General features: G+C 46.3%; 2 protein-coding genes across 2 annotated transcripts; both read right to left on the bottom strand.

The window, feature by feature from the left end:
- Positions 1–1071: 1071 nt before the first annotated feature.
- hcar1-3 (hydroxycarboxylic acid receptor 1-3) lies at positions 1072–2695 on the bottom strand. The gene is made up of 2 exons (XM_068754685.1): positions 2206–2695; positions 1072–2123 (listed from the first exon to the last, which is right to left on the bottom strand). The coding sequence occupies exons 1-2, from the start codon at positions 2617–2619 to the stop codon at positions 1431–1433; spliced, it is 1107 nt and encodes a 368-aa protein (XP_068610786.1). The 5' UTR covers positions 2620–2695; the 3' UTR covers positions 1072–1430.
- Positions 2696–5198: 2503 nt separating this feature from the next.
- Positions 5199–15599, bottom strand: cdc42ep4b (CDC42 effector protein (Rho GTPase binding) 4b). The gene is made up of 2 exons (XM_068754427.1): positions 15475–15599; positions 5199–8664 (listed from the first exon to the last, which is right to left on the bottom strand). Exon 2 carries the CDS (start codon positions 8476–8478, stop codon positions 7501–7503), a length of 978 nt encoding a protein of 325 aa, XP_068610528.1. The 5' UTR covers positions 8479–8664; positions 15475–15599; the 3' UTR covers positions 5199–7500.
- Between the last annotated feature and the right edge of the window lie 1780 nt (positions 15600–17379).

The following is a 17379-nucleotide window of genomic DNA, read 5'->3' as shown; positions in this document are numbered from 1 at the left end:
TAAACACCACTTTGGGGGGGGGAGGGGCGGCGCCGATGATGGAGCGGCGAAGCATCCTTCCAGTCCATTTCCTCTGTGTTTTGTTGTGAAATCCCTCTCGACCCCACCTTCAGATTTTTTCATCCAGAGGGAGAGAATGTGCGGCGACGCCCGATTTCTGGAAATACCTTCTGTCTCGTCTCCACCACTTCTTCCCAGGGCAGAGGTGGAGCACCCGCCCTCCCTCCCTCCCTCCCTCCCTCCCTCCCTCCTCCCGGCCTCCACGTGCGGGAGGAAGCTGACCTTCTCCACCCTGTGAGACGTTGAAAACCAGAGGGTGGGGGTGGGGGGGGGGAGAAGGGTGTCGACCCGGATCCCTGGAATGACAGCAGGAAATGCAAAGGAAATGCAAAGGAAAATGCACAGGAACTGTGTGTGTGTGTGTGTGTGTGTGCTTTTCAATAGTAACAGGCAGGATGTGCAATGCCAATCCCCCCCCCCCCCCCCCCCCCCCCTCTTGGTTTGTGAAGACAAATCTGTGAAGGATGAATCTGTGGATTACAAGGAATACTGGCTCAGACTAAACAGAGGAAGAAATGATTGCAGAGTTCTGAGAAAGATTTTGGCTCTTTTGTTCAAAGGTGCATTTAAGTGACGCTGCATTAAAGGACTCAAGTGTAAGAGCTTGTCCACAAAAACACATGAAACGCGAGAGCAGGCCCGGTGGACCCGATCCATGGATGAAAAGAATGCAGAGAACTCTACAGGCGTCCATTGATCCAGTCATAGCTGTAGAACCCAGGCTGAGAAACATGCTGGGCAGGAACCGCTGGCTCCATCTACTGGTCATAAATAGAACCAGGCTACAGTTAGCTGGTCATGCTACGCCCTGTTCCCCATGTTCTTCCGGATGGTCCCTTCTGTGGTTCCGGTCCAACATCCTCGGGAGGAATAATAATCTGATTTTTTTTTTTTTTTAATTTTACGCACAGATTTGACCATAAATGGAAAAATACATAAGAAAAATAGATTTTTGTGATACAATACAAAAACAACAAGATTGTGATGAATAATGATATTTTAATTTCACAGTTTCATTTGGACGCATTTTAAATTCCACAATCACTCAACAAAACAAAACGAAAAACAGTTTCCAAATTGAAATCAAAATTTTGAATGTTTTTATTACGTGTTTTGTAATTTTAAGACAAACATTGATATTAACTGAATTGCTTAAATAAGTATCCGATGATGAGAATAAAACCATTGCTTTTGGCGACCCAGCGGGGGGGTGGAGTCATTGAGACTCATCCAGCCAATCCCTCGCCCACAGTTTTACAACAATCTTTGATCTCAATGCAGCTATTAATAAATTACAGATCAAAAGACTCGTATCTGTAATTCCTCAATATGAGTGAAATGCCTCCACGGTTCCAGCGGGGCGGTGCTGATCACATGACCTCCCGGATTCTGTCAGCCCCTAAAGATTGGAGTTCCTGCTGGGTGGTGGGCTGCGTTCCTGACGAGGACGCCCCGGTCTCGCCGTCCTCGCCGCCCCGCCTGCAGCGAAGCGCGCGGGGCAACGAGCTGCAGAGCGCTTTCCTGAACATGGAGCTGGAGAAAACGTAAATGATGGGATCCAGGGCCGAGTTCAGGAAGTTCAGCCCCAAAGAGACGATGGTGAGCTGCGTGAAGGTGTAGAAGGCGGCACAGTCCCACGGCCGGTAGGTGCGGATGATCCACACGCCGACCGTCGCCACCGTGGTGGGTAAGAAGCACACCATGAACACGCCCACGATGGCGGCGCACACTCGCATGGCCTTCCGGACCTTTCCCGCCTTCCCCATCTGTCGCTCCTTCAGGAATCTGGAGATCCTGATGGTGCAGAACAGAAGCATGGCCGAAGGGACCACGAACTCCAGCACGGTCAGGATCCGGTGCATGCCGACGAGGATGACGATGGCCCTCAGCGCCTCTTTGTAAGAGGTGAAGAAGAAGCACTGGGTGGCGTTGCCGCTGCCCTTGATGTGGTTGTAGGCCAGCATGGGAACCCGGGGGATGATGACCAGCATCCAGACGAACGCCGACACGAGGGCGGCCTGCCGCTTCGTCATGCGGTTGAACGGGTGGTGGGGGTGAACGACCTGGGGGGGGGGGGGGGGGGTCGCATCATTTGGACAAAGTCGAAAATAAATCCCCGGGAAGGACGCACGCTCGTTTCCTTACCTTGAAGTAGCGGTAGATCGCCACCACGGTCATCAGCGCGATGCTGGCCGAGCGGTTGGAGAACATCAGGAAGAGGTTGATTCGGCACAGTCCGTCTCCAAACACCCAGTGACCCCTGAGCAAGGCATCGATCCTCAGGGGCAGGCTCAGCAGAGCCAGGAAGTCCGCAATAACCAGGTTAAAAAGAAAGAGGTTGTTCGGGTTCCACGTCTTCAGCTTGAAGCAGAAGATCCACAGGGCCACCAGATTTCCCAGGAGTCCCAGTATGACGTCAAGCGTGAGGACCGGGGGGAGGATGACGCCCTCCAGTTGGATGCCGACTGGTGGGCACCCACCGCCGCTTCCACCACCAGGAACGGGAGTCATCAAGTCGGAAACCGGGGTGGTGAAGTTTCCAGTTTGCGCTGACTGCATTTTTTTTCTTTTTTTTTTTAAATGAAAATTGAATTGAATTTGATTATTTTTTCAGTTTGCTGAGAAATGTCGAAATCCTTTTTTATTTTTTTATTTTGGTGGAAGGATAAGAGGACGTTTGGGACAAACTGACAAGGTGTATCTAAAAGTTCCTCTTCTTGTCTTCACGTGGAGAAAAAAAAACATCTGCCAAAATGAACAAACACAAATTCAGATGGAAACTTTACGGATTTAGACATTTAAAGCAAACGTTCGGCTCAATACTCACTGAAGTCAGTCCCAGCCGTCCGAACGACTGACGGTCTGCGTGCGTCTCTTATGAGACGGAACCGCCGTCAACTCGGTAAAAGCAGAAGTGAAATCAGAAATCCTGAATGAAGACATCTCTCAGGACAAAGTGTCCCTCGTTTAGCAATAGTTCCGCAAATTCTACTACGGGACACAAGCTCGAATATCAAATTGCCGTCGCCTGATCCAACACGCCCTGGATTGTGTCTGTGAGGACAAGGGTCAAAGGTCGTACCGCTGCCAGTCTAAGCAGTCTATAAACTACGAAGTGTCACATTTCCTCTTGTGTTGGAACGCATCACTGCAGGTCAAAGGAAGGCGTTTAGAAATGTTCCGATGATTGAGAAAGTTTGGAAACCACAAGATGAGGGTTGTTGTTGTCGTTTTTGATGACTCAGCAGTTGTTTTATTTCTCTCTCTCTCTTTCTCTCTCTCTCTCTCATAGAGTTAAAGCCACGGGTTCAAGTTTTATTTTGGAAGGTTTATGTCCTTTGTGTTGCTGTTTTTTGCTTTCTTTTGAAAGTTTATTTACCTGCCTTTTTTTCGACTTTCTGTCTTTGCTGTTGTTATTTATATTTATATTTATCCATATTGTGTGTTTGGGGTTTTGGACTTTATTCTTTCATGTCTTTAAAATGATTAATATTTTTTTATGAGCTGCAGTCGCTTTAAAAATGCATCATGAGTAAAATCTAAATTATGTGCTCATTCAAGGTCTCACTCAGCTGGAGAAAGAAGGAAATGGACATCTTGAAGGTCGTACAGCGCCCTCTGTTGGACAAGTAGGGGATTGACAGCGTGCCTCAAACTATCCTGGGAACCTGCAACATGTTTTCATAGAAGAAATCCAACGGTGACTACAGAAGCTCAACTGATGAGGTAAATGTTTAATACTTATATTAACTCATGATCATACATCGAAATGAAATTCAATAATACAATTAATTAATAGTTTAAAACAAAACTCTAGACATGGAACTAAAAGGCGAATATTTAATAAAGACAAAAACACGTAGACTCCAGAAATAAAAAATGACATATTAGAACAATCACAATTCACTCCCTATTTATTTTGGGGATGGATGAAGTGACTGACCTCCTTCGTGAAAAGGTTACCAGATCTTTCTAAGGGTTAAGAGTTGGAGTTTATTTCCTAATAAAACCTCATCATCCAGTGATGCACAGAATAACTGTAGCATTTTAAGACCCATTGATTGATTCATTTGGACCAGACGGCACGCTTTGCATCATGAAGTGAGGCGAGATCACAGCAGTGCTTAATTCATCAGTAGGACGTTACAGCTCGCTGGCAAACGTCCCAGCTGTGATCCAGCTGTTCGTCCTCCTCCAGACCGAAACAAAGAGGAGACGCGAGCGAAAGCGTCATTTAGAAATCCTCTTAGCCGTCCGCGCAAAATGTGTTTTGCATGCTTATTTGCTGTTTTGTGTAAATGACAAGTCGTTAGGGTGGGATGTTAGTGTCACTGGTGCTCAGGAAACATTTGAAGGCTTTATTACCGGTAACTCTTTATTAACTCTTCTGTTTTTTAGTCTACTCCTTTAAATGTGTTGTGTTTTCTAAACATCTCTGCCCTCCTCATTTCTGTTTAGTGGCTGACTAAGATCATAGATTAATGGTACACTAAAATGTTTCTGAGAGCATTTTAAGTAATGGAATCTTGGTTTTTTATTTGATCACTGCTGCTGAATTCCACAGCCTGATCAAGTTTGTTGAGCCTCATTTCATTAAAAATATATTTCTTAAACTGATTTAAACACCAATATGATCAATAAGAGTAAACACAAGTACCACTAGATGGCGCTAGTCGCTCATTTTTTACCAGGTTCTTCTCCCCTCATTTAATAGTAGTTGTCTGAAATGTAGTTTAAAAACAGCAACAACAAAATATTTAGTAAGAAAATAAGAATTAGGGTTTTTTTTTTGTGAAAAACAAGATTGACCTTTTATTGTTAACTTTTTAAAGCGTTTGTTTTACTGTCAGGCTGGAGGATTCCATACAATCAGCTGATCAGACCCATCTGATGATGTGGACTCTGATAAATAAAGGTTTTGTCTTTCATCCAGAGGCGACGCCGGTAGAATTGTCCGCTCCGTGTGGCTGGAACTCGTCCAGCGGGCCCATCTGGGATTCTTCGGCTCTGCTCCGACGGTCAGATTTCAGGGAGCATGGCCGACTTTGGAAAACCGAACGTGAACTCAGTGATGTAAGGATGATAAAGATGAGGCGGCAGACTTATTGGATGTTAAATGCAAAGCAGCTGAGGCACGGTTACAGATGACCAGCTTTCGGTTTTATTGAAAAATATAGCTGTTATTCCAAGGAGAGAAGAGTGAGGAAGGTAAATATATTATTACAGCGTGAAACCAGAATAAGGAATCGGAACAGACATACAGCCACTGGATAAAAAAAAAGAAACCATTCTACAGCTGAGCCAGATGTTTGTCTGCAATCCTTATCTTTTTTATTTTCCACTCACCAAACCCACTTCTGTCAGGGAGGGGGGGGGGCATGGAAGACTTGCTTTAGCAGACCTGAGGTGAGGCGTATTTGCAAATTCCTTAATGTGGTTTGTTCTGGCTTACTTCAAAGTTTCCCCACAGAGAAACCTGAGACGTGGCAGAAAGTTAAGACAATTACCAAAAATAAAACCCCAGAAAGTATCTTGGAGTAATTTCATATACTTTCCCATCTAATTCCTCTAGATTTGAAATTGGAAAAATGAATTTCCAGGTTGGAAAATTAATTTAAATGCAAAAACAATCAGGTCAGAATGTTATTGTGCTTCACCCGCACTCAATAAAGACTCTTCACTGCAGTCATTGTTGGCACAAATATGTATATATATAAATATATATACACATTACTTGATCAGAATAATAGCAGATATATTTCGGCCTTTTTAAAATGTGCATTCCTCGATGATGATGATAAAGGATTGCAACCACATATTTCACAATGGCTCAAAAAAATACAAGACAAATTTGGCCCATTTTGCATCAAAATATGAACGACTGACTTAAATCATCCTGCTCATCTCCGCAATTCGTGAATACAGAACAAAATTCAACTTCCCGCTATGACGAGGCGATAAAACGGACAGAGTCACGTCCCCGGGATCACGTTCTACTTTCAGCACTTCTCCCAGTCTGGACACGGGTCCAAAGCCTTTACGTAACCCGAGGCGGAATGGCACCGCATCCCCGATCCTACATCCACCCCCACCCCCACCCCCCCCTGCTTCAGCTGGAAATTCAAAGCTCCCCATTTGTCAAACGCTGCAATTATTTTTCGAAGACAAAAAAAAAAAAAAAAAGTCAGACATGAATCACGAATAGTTGCAATAACCCGGGGAAGCCAGAGATCGCACAGCCCACCGGTGTGTCCCTGAACCTGGATCAGTTCCAGCTGGCTGCAAGGAGGGCAATAATTCAGTTTTCAACGAGCAGACGATCAGCTGGTTTCAACATCTGTTCATCCAACGCCAACACCTCGGGTCGAATAAAACTCTGTCTTTACTTCCTTTGCTTTTTCTGGCAAGCCTGAACAAATGTCTAGCGAGGCGGCTTCCGGATCCACTCACGAGTCCCTTTCCTATCGCAGCGACTTGTTCTTAAGCGTCCGTCTTTCTGACCTCGGGGGGGGGGGGGGCGAGCCGTAAACGCACAATTATCCAGATCTCTTCTGCTGCTTGACAAAGAACAAGACGCAGACCAGAACAAGGCTTCTTCTTTTTTACACAATTGGAATTTGTACCAGCAGAAATCCGAGTAGTTTAATAGAGTCGTACTGTGAGCAATAACAGGAAGGGGATGGAGACAGTTTCATGTCTACTAGAGTACAATAATTAAGTGCCGAGCAGCAAGCCCCTACGGAGACGCCGGCTCGCTCTGAAGAAGACAGGAGACGTTAAGACTTGGTGCAAATTAATAATAATCTGTCCCTTTTACGCTCGAATGAATAAATACCACAGCTGTCGGTAAGTTTCAAAAGGCTGAGACCAAAAAAATAATCTGTGGACATAAACATACAAACGGGACAGCCACTTTATCTATTTAGTGTCTAAATTATTCCCAGTAGCAAATGAAGCTACCAATCGGGCCCCGTGCTACGTAGCCGTCCCGAGTTCTGTCCCAGAATCTGTAGTGGACGTCTACTTAAAAGTCTGTGGTCTTGCATTCCTACTTTGTCAATGCGCATTTTGACAAAGACGAGGTTTGGAATGCGGCCGCCCGCCGGTCTCATTTCTGATCTGGAGAGTATAAAAATAATGATTTTTTTTTTTTGTGTTGCAGAAAAAGGTGCAACATGTTGACCAGAAGAATAGTTCAACGGTTCCAGTTTGGGAGCCGGTCTGCTTCCACTCACGTCTCCTCACTACAGCACAGTGAATAAGGCTTAATTGGTTTGATTTAGGATGTTGAACTAAGTGTGCAGAGAAGAAGCGACGAGAAGCTTACAGCTGGCCCCCGCCGCCTCCAACTTCCTCTCCTCTTTCGGAGCTTGGCCTCCGAATGCCTAGTCCTGTGCTCAGCAGCGTCCTTCAAGACCATTCGGTGACCATCAAGTCGGCCTACACGCGAATCTCGTCGTCGTCATCATCCATGAAGGTGAAGTCATCCTCCCCACGTGGCGAGCTGTACTTTGCGCTGTCCGTGTCGCCGTCGTGGGGGTTGTAGTGTGGTTTCTCTTCGACGGCTGAACTGGTGCTGGACACGGAGCAGCTATCCAGGTTGTGGCGGTTGTTCCTGACGTGCAGGTCTGGGGTGTAGGGGTCCACCACGGCCTTCTGTTGGTACATGATGCGAGCTCTCGCAGGAACCTGCCCCTCCACATCGTCGTCGATGTGGGGAATATGAGAGGGCGACTCGTTGCCCCTGCCTTCTTCATAGCCGAGGTCGTCGTCCTCCAAGCCTTTTTTCTCCATCACGCTCAGGATGTCCCCGAGCATTGATGGCCCCAAGTCGATGTTGAAGGACATAATAGACTCCGCGTGCTTCATTCCGCCTCCCTTAGGCACTGACGCCGGTAAATCTGTAAGTTCGCCGAAATTCCGTTCGGTGAACTCTGGATCCAAAGTCGCCATTGCTGCTGCTCCGTTGGCCGGCTTGTTTCCAATCTCAGGCAGCATTTTCATAGGACTTGACGAAACGCTCTTTGTCAAATGGTGCGGTTTGTTTGTATCCTCCTCATTGAGGTAAGGCAAGGATATAGCATTTTTCACATAAGTGGACGAACTGGAAGGTGCCGTCATGTACTCGTACTTGTCCCCGTGGTTTACCGACTGTGTGCGCTTGCTGCTTCTGAAGGTGCGGGACAGCAGGCTTTTTTTGGCGTGAGGAAAGTTATGCTTGGTTTCCGCCTCCCTCGGAGCCTCCCCTGATCGCGAGCTCAGGAATGAAGTGTCCCCAAATGCGTCGCCTCCCCTGCCGATGTGCATCGTGTGTCGGAAATCCCCCAAAGGAGCGCTTATCATCTCTGTGGTCAGGTCGGCCCGAGACCGCCGCTTTGACTGGTTTGAGTTGTTCACCAGTTGCTTAAGAATGGGCATGATGGTAATATGTGAAGTACCGGCCACTGGAACAAAACAAGACTAGGTACTGTAGGAGTCCAGAAGTCCAGAATTCATTCGATTCAATTGTGCAAATATTGTCCAACAAAAGTTAGTTCCAGGTGTTGAATGTGTGCAGCCATTCTAGTCCTCCAAGCTCTGGGTTCATCTTATTGTTGGATCAGCCTGTGAAGAAGAAGAGAGATCATTAAAGGCAAAAGTCTCTGAAGGTTGTTACGTAATGCGTACAAAGTTCCTGGTACAAGGTTTGCTGCACCTTCACCTTACTTCAAATCAAAGATATAACCTGTGAACCGCTGAAGGAAGGTGTCCCTGTGATAGGCTGCTCCCTCATTCAGTGGCGGCGGAAGGGACTTGGCTTGGTAGACTGGAGAGTGGCCGGTTCAAGTCCAAGCGCAGACCACAATATGGAGTGTGAAATGCAACCGCTTTTAAGTAAACTTTCCATTTAGGCCTCTCTGATTGTTACATAACCAGTAAGACGCGGGATAGAGCTGGGACCCAACGCGTTCAAGTTGGCAGGAATAAAAGTACAAAGAACAAAAACAGAGAGGAATGGAAACACTTTCCTCCAGCACATAGAGTTAGAGGATGATTTGGAACGTCCAGATCTACCAAGTTCTGCTGTGACCTTCGTGTTGCCCAGAGATAAAGTATTTCTACCGATGGCATTGGTGGTTTTCTTTCGGATTGAGAATGTCTTTTTGGCCTTGGCGGTGATAATATTTTTGTTATGTCGCTGAAGACTTATCAGCTTTGGCTAAGGGACAGACAAAAGGCTTTTTATGTGAGGAAAAGAAGACTTTCTTTGCTGCTCAGGGTAAGAGTATTTGATTCAGTAAGACAGTAACATGGCAGTACTTGGGCAAAAGTATTAGTAACCCGTGACCCAAGCCTTGAACTCCGACCTTTGAACAAAGCAATAGTGGAAAAGATGTTGGAACGCCCACTCATGAGCATCAACAAGGGCTTCAATTGTTTTAACCAGACGGCAAGCCGAACTTCTTGGTGCGTTCAGATTGGAGCTGGAGCCCATGCTCTCGGCCAATGTGCGTAACCCCGCCGTGAATGAATGGGGGGGGGTCGCTCAACATACGCCGAAGCAACGTCACGCATGAAAACATTTGCATCGAGACAAGAACCCATTCAGTTGAGAAGGCAACTGTAGCACCAGAGTGAACTGAGAGGGGGTTTGACGGAGAATAAAAAGCTGGCGCTGTTCCTTTGTCTGACTCGACTCTCTCTTTCTAAACAGAGATCATCTCCAAAGGCGTTATTGTCTGTCATCAACAGTTTCTTTCAAGACTGCTGCAGTGGGTCCTGCTGGTACTCGAGAGGGAACATTCATGGAGTCACAAGTTTATGAAAAGCTTATTTTCTATGGTGAAGGACTTCTCAGTCAAAGTTCACAACCTCGACTGGAATGGGATATTATAATAGAAGCTGTTGAAAACACATACCCTGAAGTAAATTAGAGAGTTATGGTAAACTGTCGCTCTAGTCCAAGTGGACTAAAAGTCATTAAAACAATTCTGTAGTGTCCACGAGTAGCGTCACATGCAACCAGTCGTACATTCACTTTCACAGACATCCCAACAAGCGATCCTGAATTCCACCAAGCTGCCGAAAGATCTCCGAGATGAATAAAGTCAACAGGAAAGGTGATTTGATCCAAAATACGAGTTCTACCATGATCTCTGGGTGACTGAGAATCCTCACAGACCTGCTGCCTAGCTTTTTTGCATTTCTCTATGGCAACACCGCAGCACATGCCACAACGTCAACTTCCTGTCTCTAAACTAACCAGAGAAAACAACAGATTTTATCCCCTATATGGGGGGGGCAGCTCATTCAGAGGGATTAGCCCTCCATTAAAGCCACATGGAGGGCAATAGGAAAATTGCCTGCCACGGTGATTTAGCTGAAGGGTAAAGCTTTTGATGTGCCGCATCAATTGACCAAAGCATAAAGTACATCAAATATCAAAAGGTGCAAACTGCACACCTTCATTCATTACAGGAAATGGCCCATTTTATGTGTTTTGGTGCCTCTTGGGTGTTTGATGAGGACCAGTCCCCCCCCCGACACGATCATCTACACCCCATTACAGTGACCATGACGAAAGATGAAGTACAACCTGCAGGCAGTCCTGTCATATTTAGCGCTGGCCTTTTATTACCACCCCAGCGATAAATCATGAATAATAACAGCGTCGTGTGCGTCCCACCGCTTCAAAAACACATTCCAGAGACACTCAGGGAAACGAAGCGTGATATCTTTATATTTCACAGATCACGCCTGGATTTATTCTCGATGAAAGAAGATGCCAAACAATATATTTACATATTTGTGCTCATTAAATCCATCGTAGCCACCCAAAAAAAAAAAGCCTTGGCGCTAAAAAAAATAGCCAACCTAAAACACACAGTTGAGTGTTTCTATGCTCCGCGCGCCTGAAGGTAATCAGAACGATGTGCTTCGCGTTACGGCCGCTTCAGTGAAGCCTTTACGTAACCGACCTCGGAGTGTCACGTGACTAAAACCGAGGCGAGCGGCGACGGGGGACATGAATGATTTAAGACGCCCTCGTGTCATCGGCGGATTCTGATGACATCACGCTCATCCGCCTTCAGTCTCGCTCTTGTAATCCTGTGGATACATGGCAGGCAGCTTTCTCTCTCTCTCTCTCTCTCTCTCTCTCTCCAATAAACAAGACTTTGGGATCTGGTTTTATATATTTTCTTTTTTTTCCATTTTAAAGGGAAGACGTTTATTTATGGAGGTAGAGGCATCCAGTTTCAACAAGCCGAGCAAAGTGGAATTATGCAACCCAACATTTATGTAACTTCACACTCAATAAAGGAAAATGCTTCTATACCACAGAAGTGTTAAAGAGTAACACATGGCTCTCACTGCCTTTTTGCTCCAACCTCAAACTTTATATTGTTATGTATTTGTATCGAGTCGTACTTCAACACAGCAGCAGTGAGAACTCCGCCGCCTCGCTGAATAATGCAGGATCTCCACCATTGTCAAACCCAAATTTGTCATCAACACTCATATGGAAATGAGTCCAGAAGCCGGGCAAAAAGCAACGCCTGTGACATTGCAAACTAATTCATCAACGCCATCGCGTGAGAATTAAGCGCTGAAACTTGCACAAAGAAGGTCAAGCAGAACTTAATTTATTCCTTATTTTGAAAAGAGCTTTAGCTTCAGGCCCAAACATGCGATTCTCACGAAGAGGAGGAGGCTAATTGCGGCTAAAATATCATGAACCTGTTTGTTTTTCAGCACCGAAGCTTAAAAAAATAATAATATCATTACATCATAAAAATCCAGAAAGGCATTAATAACAACTCTTGAAATGGGAAGAACACAGAGCCAGAACGGACCATTTTGGAGCTTCACGCGGCTCATTAGCGAAGCCTCCGTCTCACTTTACTGAGCTTTTCCACTTGCCTTAAAGTTTCCCTCCCGTCACATCTACCGAAAATAACTTTACTATTAACTCCAGACGCAAACGCACATAAATACGCATGCAAACGTCCGTGCCTAACCCCCCCTCCCCCCCCTCCCAAGAGAAGAAACTGAAGGCGTTCTAAAAAATTTCCGATACTCTTTTGTTCGTCAGCTGCAGAGGAACCAGTTCCCCCCGTTCAGCTTCATTTCATATCGACTGACGCAGCCCGGGCCGAAGCCCTGCGTGACAATGGGAAGAAATAGCTCGAGCTGATGCAGACAAAAGGAATACGGGCCGAACCCGCTGCCTGTCATGATGTCATGGCGAATCCATTTCACACAGGTGGTGGACATATCAGAGTTACAGCGAGGCCCTGGGATCATCCAAAAAAGAAAGGAGCGTATCGTTTATCTGCAGAAGGCGGGACGACGTGGTGAGCGTGCATTTAAAAAAAAAGAAAAGAAAAAGAAAGAAGGCTTTGGGTGGGTTAGAAGTGCAAACATGTCTGCTGGGGAAAATAAACCGAGCAGGACCGCCACCCAAACTCTACGGGGCTCTTTGTGCGCACGGATGTGTGTTTAAACTCAGCCTCCGGGGGGCCTCGATGTGGCGCATGCAGAAACAAAAAAAGTCTTACTAAATAAAAGCGGCGTGCCCGAGCAGGCCGGTGACCTGCAAACGCTGTCGGAGCAGAACCTCCTTCCGTCTGAATAATAAAAACAAAATCCATCTCCTGCGGCTTCCATTACAACACAGTAACACAATCCGCACGTCGCTAGGTTGAGAGATTCTCTTTTTAATCTACGAGAAGCAGAGGGCAGGCTTTGAACTGAAGTGTGTCCTGCGTGAAGACACAGTGGCGGGACTGTGCTGTACAGTGTGTGTGTGTGTGTGTGAGCAAACGTCGAATGAATCACTGAAAGCCACGCCATCCACGCCTCGGACCGGAGGGCGGGATCTGAGCCAAGTGGTCGGATTAAGCGTCTAAATCAGATGCTGGACGACAAATTAAATCAGAAGTTCTGCTGAGCACATATGAAATTATGAAAAGTTATTGCTCCCGCGAGGATTCCTCTAAAGTAAAGTCCTTCAGGAAAACACACACACACACACACACACACACACCGCCAAGTCAAGAGTGTTTTCAATACGTGATCAATCAACATATAGCACAACCGTAGCTCGCTGTAAAACGCTGCAGTCACGCGTGGGTAATGTTTATCGGACCGATGGCGGCCGGCTTCATGTCAGATGCTAACAGGAATGTAAAACAACGACAGAGACGCTAACCGGCGTGCAACATTTAATCATCGAGTCTGTTCCGGTTCTTGATGGTTTTCCAATCCTGGAAATTAAACTTCACACCAGCCACTCGGTATTGTAGTCGCTGATCTATATAACAAATCCGCGTGGCAAAAAGTCAAAAATCAAAGTGTTTGTACAATCCATTTACCGTCGCCTCCAAGACGACCCGGGGCAGACGGGCGCGTCGGCCCGATGATGGACACGTTCAAAGCAGAAACTGGAACTTGGAGGTTTCCCAACAGAACCGCCCTCACCTCAGGCACAAGAATAATCCAGACTGGTTTTACGACACTCGGCAGGAGTGAGTTAAATACAGGTCTGCGCACACGCCTGGTTATTTGTGGCGGCGATGATATCGCTGCTACTTTTGTGTTAGTTCTTGTTAACTGCTGGATAAAAAAAATAAAAACATCAACTCGATAAAGGGAAAATCGGAGTCGACGCCGGTGCTTTTATTTTGCAGGCGGGGTGAATGCTGTACTTGTCTCTCTGCAGGCAGTTCAAACAGAGGCCTTAAATCTGTCCAGCATCACGGCCCGGGAAACATTTACACGTCCGTCACTCCTGCAGCTTCCTAAACATCGGGAGGCCCTCTAACTCCTCACGGAGCAAAACGTTGTAACAACGGTGATATTTTCCCAAAATACCACAGCTGTCAGTTTGAATCGACTCGCATTCGATAGATTTAGCGACAAATAGCCTTTCAGCTCTGGGTGTGAAATTCCATCTTTGTGTTTTTTTCGGTGTCCTTCAGAAACCACATTTAAACTCCAGCTATGCAGGATTGCTAAGTACTGAAACGCCACTATGAGTTTCATACTCCCGTTTCCCAGAGGCCTCGGGATCGTAACAAAAGAGCAAACGTCAGGATATTGTTTCTGTCGGCCTCCCACGGAGCGCGGGACGAAGGTGGGCGGATTACCGAGGCTGCAAACTATTCGCTCAGGCATTTCCTCGGGCCCGGGACGCGGCGCGAACACGCAGCGAACACGCAGCCAACTGTACGCCGACACACACATGCTTCCAGTTAACTCTCCTCTCGTGCAAATGAGAGTGAAAAGTTGGTCCTCTTCACACGGAACCTTCTCGTAACACGGAACCCAGAGACGCAAGCTAATGGAATACAGACTCCGTGCTAATTCACTAGGAAATTAGCAACCCTCTTCAATAACCAGCGCTTTAATTTAGTGTTTTTATGAGATGTACAGTTAACCCCCCCCGCCCCCCCCTGCCTTAGCCCCCCCACTGCTGCATCCCTGTAATGACCTCAGCGCAGCCGGATCTGGGCGAGGATCCAGACCCCGGAATACTCCAGAGCAAACTGAAACAAGTTTTGTTGCAAAAACAAGGACAGTCAGGGATGACTCCCCCCCCCCCCCCACACACACACACACACACACTCTGCAGCGCTCACAATAGGTCCCGATGGAGACGTATCTATGGAGCGGTTGGACAATAAAGGCGATAGAAAGGCCGGATAAAGCAGCGCTGCTGGCGTGGAGAGAACGAAAAACGGGATCACATTGCAGCTCCCTGGATTATTTCTATTTGATGTCATTCCACGCCTCTAAAATGACTTCATATATCGCTGCAATAAGGGGTCAAAGGTCATTAGCCACACAAAGGCAACACCAACGCCAAGTTCAGGAGTCAACACGTCCTACTTTCATCCCGACTGCTGCTGATGAGCAAGCCGTGATTAAACTAAAGTTAAACTAAGATCTCGCTCAAGGTGGATCTTAGAATCAACGTTACAGAACCGTCAGCGGAGATCTGAAGATCCTTCCTTGAGATGGTTTAGCGTCAACATTCAAAAAAGTTAATAAAAAAAAAAGTGCAGGGAAGTGATCGAAGACTACATTTCAGCATCCCTTGATTTTAATAAAACTTACACACACACAAAAACAAAACAAAACTTCATTACCCCCCCCCCCCCCCCCTCTCACTGGGACGATGGAGGACACGGATGACGTCACCGGCCTCGTTCACGAAGCGCATGATGAGACAGCAAGTGCTGATCGCCTTCGCGGAAACCTAAATTCAAATAAGTCGCGACGTTTGCTTTCACTTCAACCCGAACCTCTCCTCCGAACCTCCTGATCAGAACCGCTCTCAGAACACGCTGGATAATTATTCACTCGCGGAAACTTGGCAGGAAAAGCACAATACGTCACACTCAACGCCGACTCACTCAGACGAGTGTTTACCTTGTTCTGCGTCGACGGGGAACTTCCGGGGTTTTATTCCACTTCAAATGTCCTCAGAGACACAGAAATAATAAAGAATGTCCTTCTCAGCAGGAGACGCGACGGACCAGTCCCCCAGTCCCCGACTTTGGAGCTCCAGCGGCTGTGCGGCGGACAAAGCAGTCCCCCCCCCCCCCCCCCTTCCGGGCCTCCTCCCCGTCCTCCGCGCTCCGCCCAGTTTGCCGGAGAGCACCGCCTCCTGATGATTTAAAGGGCCAGCGCCTCTTTCAAATCGACGCAAAACAAGTCGGTGCTGCGTAGAAGTAGCACAAATAATGAAACGGCTACAGAAAGACAGTTTGGAAAGTTGCGGTAAAATATCAACACTTCGATAACGTTAAAGCAGTCATGTGATAGCCTGGGGTTGTTGTTGGGTTTTTTTGTCTGCAAGGTATCTCAAAATAAATAAATAAAAACATTCATTGTTGCAGCAGATCCTGGTTTGGATGTTGATAATGGATTCTGTGGATCCGTTTTGTTCCATTCACACTTTGTTTTGTGGGCATATATGGCCCAACAGAAGCTGCTCTTTCTCTTCGGCAGCGATTCATGAAGAAAGTTCAGGGATCACTCTCGTTCAGCAAAAAAAATCCTCTTAAAATCCTCAAACCGTCCTCAGCAGGCTCACAAATGAGGCAATTAAATTCAGAGCTTCAAACGCCTTTGAACTACACCTTAAATCTGAATCCTTTAATATTCCACCTGTGGATTACCTTCCTTTTTAAACAGCGACCATCCGCTAACTCTCTCCTGTCATTAAATATCCCGATGGAGAGAGGAAGCGAGGCATAAGGAAATTGATATTTCAGTGAGTGAAATACACCAGGTTATTCTTTTTAGTCTAAGAGAAAGTTCCCATGCCATCAGCAGAAGAGATTAGCACCCTGGATGCACCTGCTCCTATTCCCTGCTGTGTTCCACCCCATCTAATCTTCCCTGGATCAAGTTCAATGTGATCCAATTAGGGCCTAGCACCATCAGACAGCTGAGCATGTGATTCTGCCGTGCAAGAAATTGTCTGTTAGCTCAATTTTCTTATTCCAACATATTGCTTGAACTTTAAATGCACATAAATATCACTCCTAGTACGGTTTAAATGGGACGACTGAGCCCGTTTAATCACCCGAGGAACAGATTAGATGATAACTTTGGTTTACTCATGTGGAAATGGGGAAAAACGCAAAAGTCAAGCAGGGACATTTATAACAGGATTTTAAACACTCGACACTGATCCAATTTGTTGCTGCTGAGTGGCAACAAGGTTAGAAGGAATTTCATCAATTAATGATGCATCAATAGTTCCTGTCTAAGAAAGTATTTACACATAGAGTATCCTAGTTTAATTTGCAAATCTTTGCTCACCTTTGACCCTTAAACCCCCCCCCCACACCCCTGTTCGCAATTGAGCACCAGAACCGCAACATTCAAAAATAATTTATTTCTGAAATGTGCTGTGATCATATGTTCATTCAGGTCCTGCATGATAAGCTTTTGTTGCGTACAATGAAATCACCCTACAAAGAAAAAAAAAAACAGTTAAAAGAATTGACTTTTTCTTTTCTTTTCTTGAGCAATGGAAATTAGGAACACGCCACTGACTCTTCACTATAGCAGTACGAGCGACACCTCGCAGGCGGCTGGATGCCGCCGGCCCTCTGCGGAAATACTCCAGGAAAGTTTACAGTTGCTGCAGGATGATCTCTTTTATGACCAGACGTGTCGTCTCACGCACACGCATCCATGCACGGACGCACACGCGCATGAGCGTTCGGGATGGCACGGTCACGCATGAAGGGTACAGGGTTGATTCCACGAAGAGGGGAAAAAAGTGAGGCAATTAAATGACATCATCACTTTGTGCACTGT

This window comes from Brachionichthys hirsutus, chromosome 21 (assembly GCF_040956055.1).
Source record: "Brachionichthys hirsutus isolate HB-005 chromosome 21, CSIRO-AGI_Bhir_v1, whole genome shotgun sequence".
Taxonomy (NCBI): Eukaryota; Metazoa; Chordata; class Actinopteri; order Lophiiformes; family Brachionichthyidae; genus Brachionichthys; species Brachionichthys hirsutus.
This window is presented reverse-complemented; position numbering and strand designations above follow the sequence as displayed.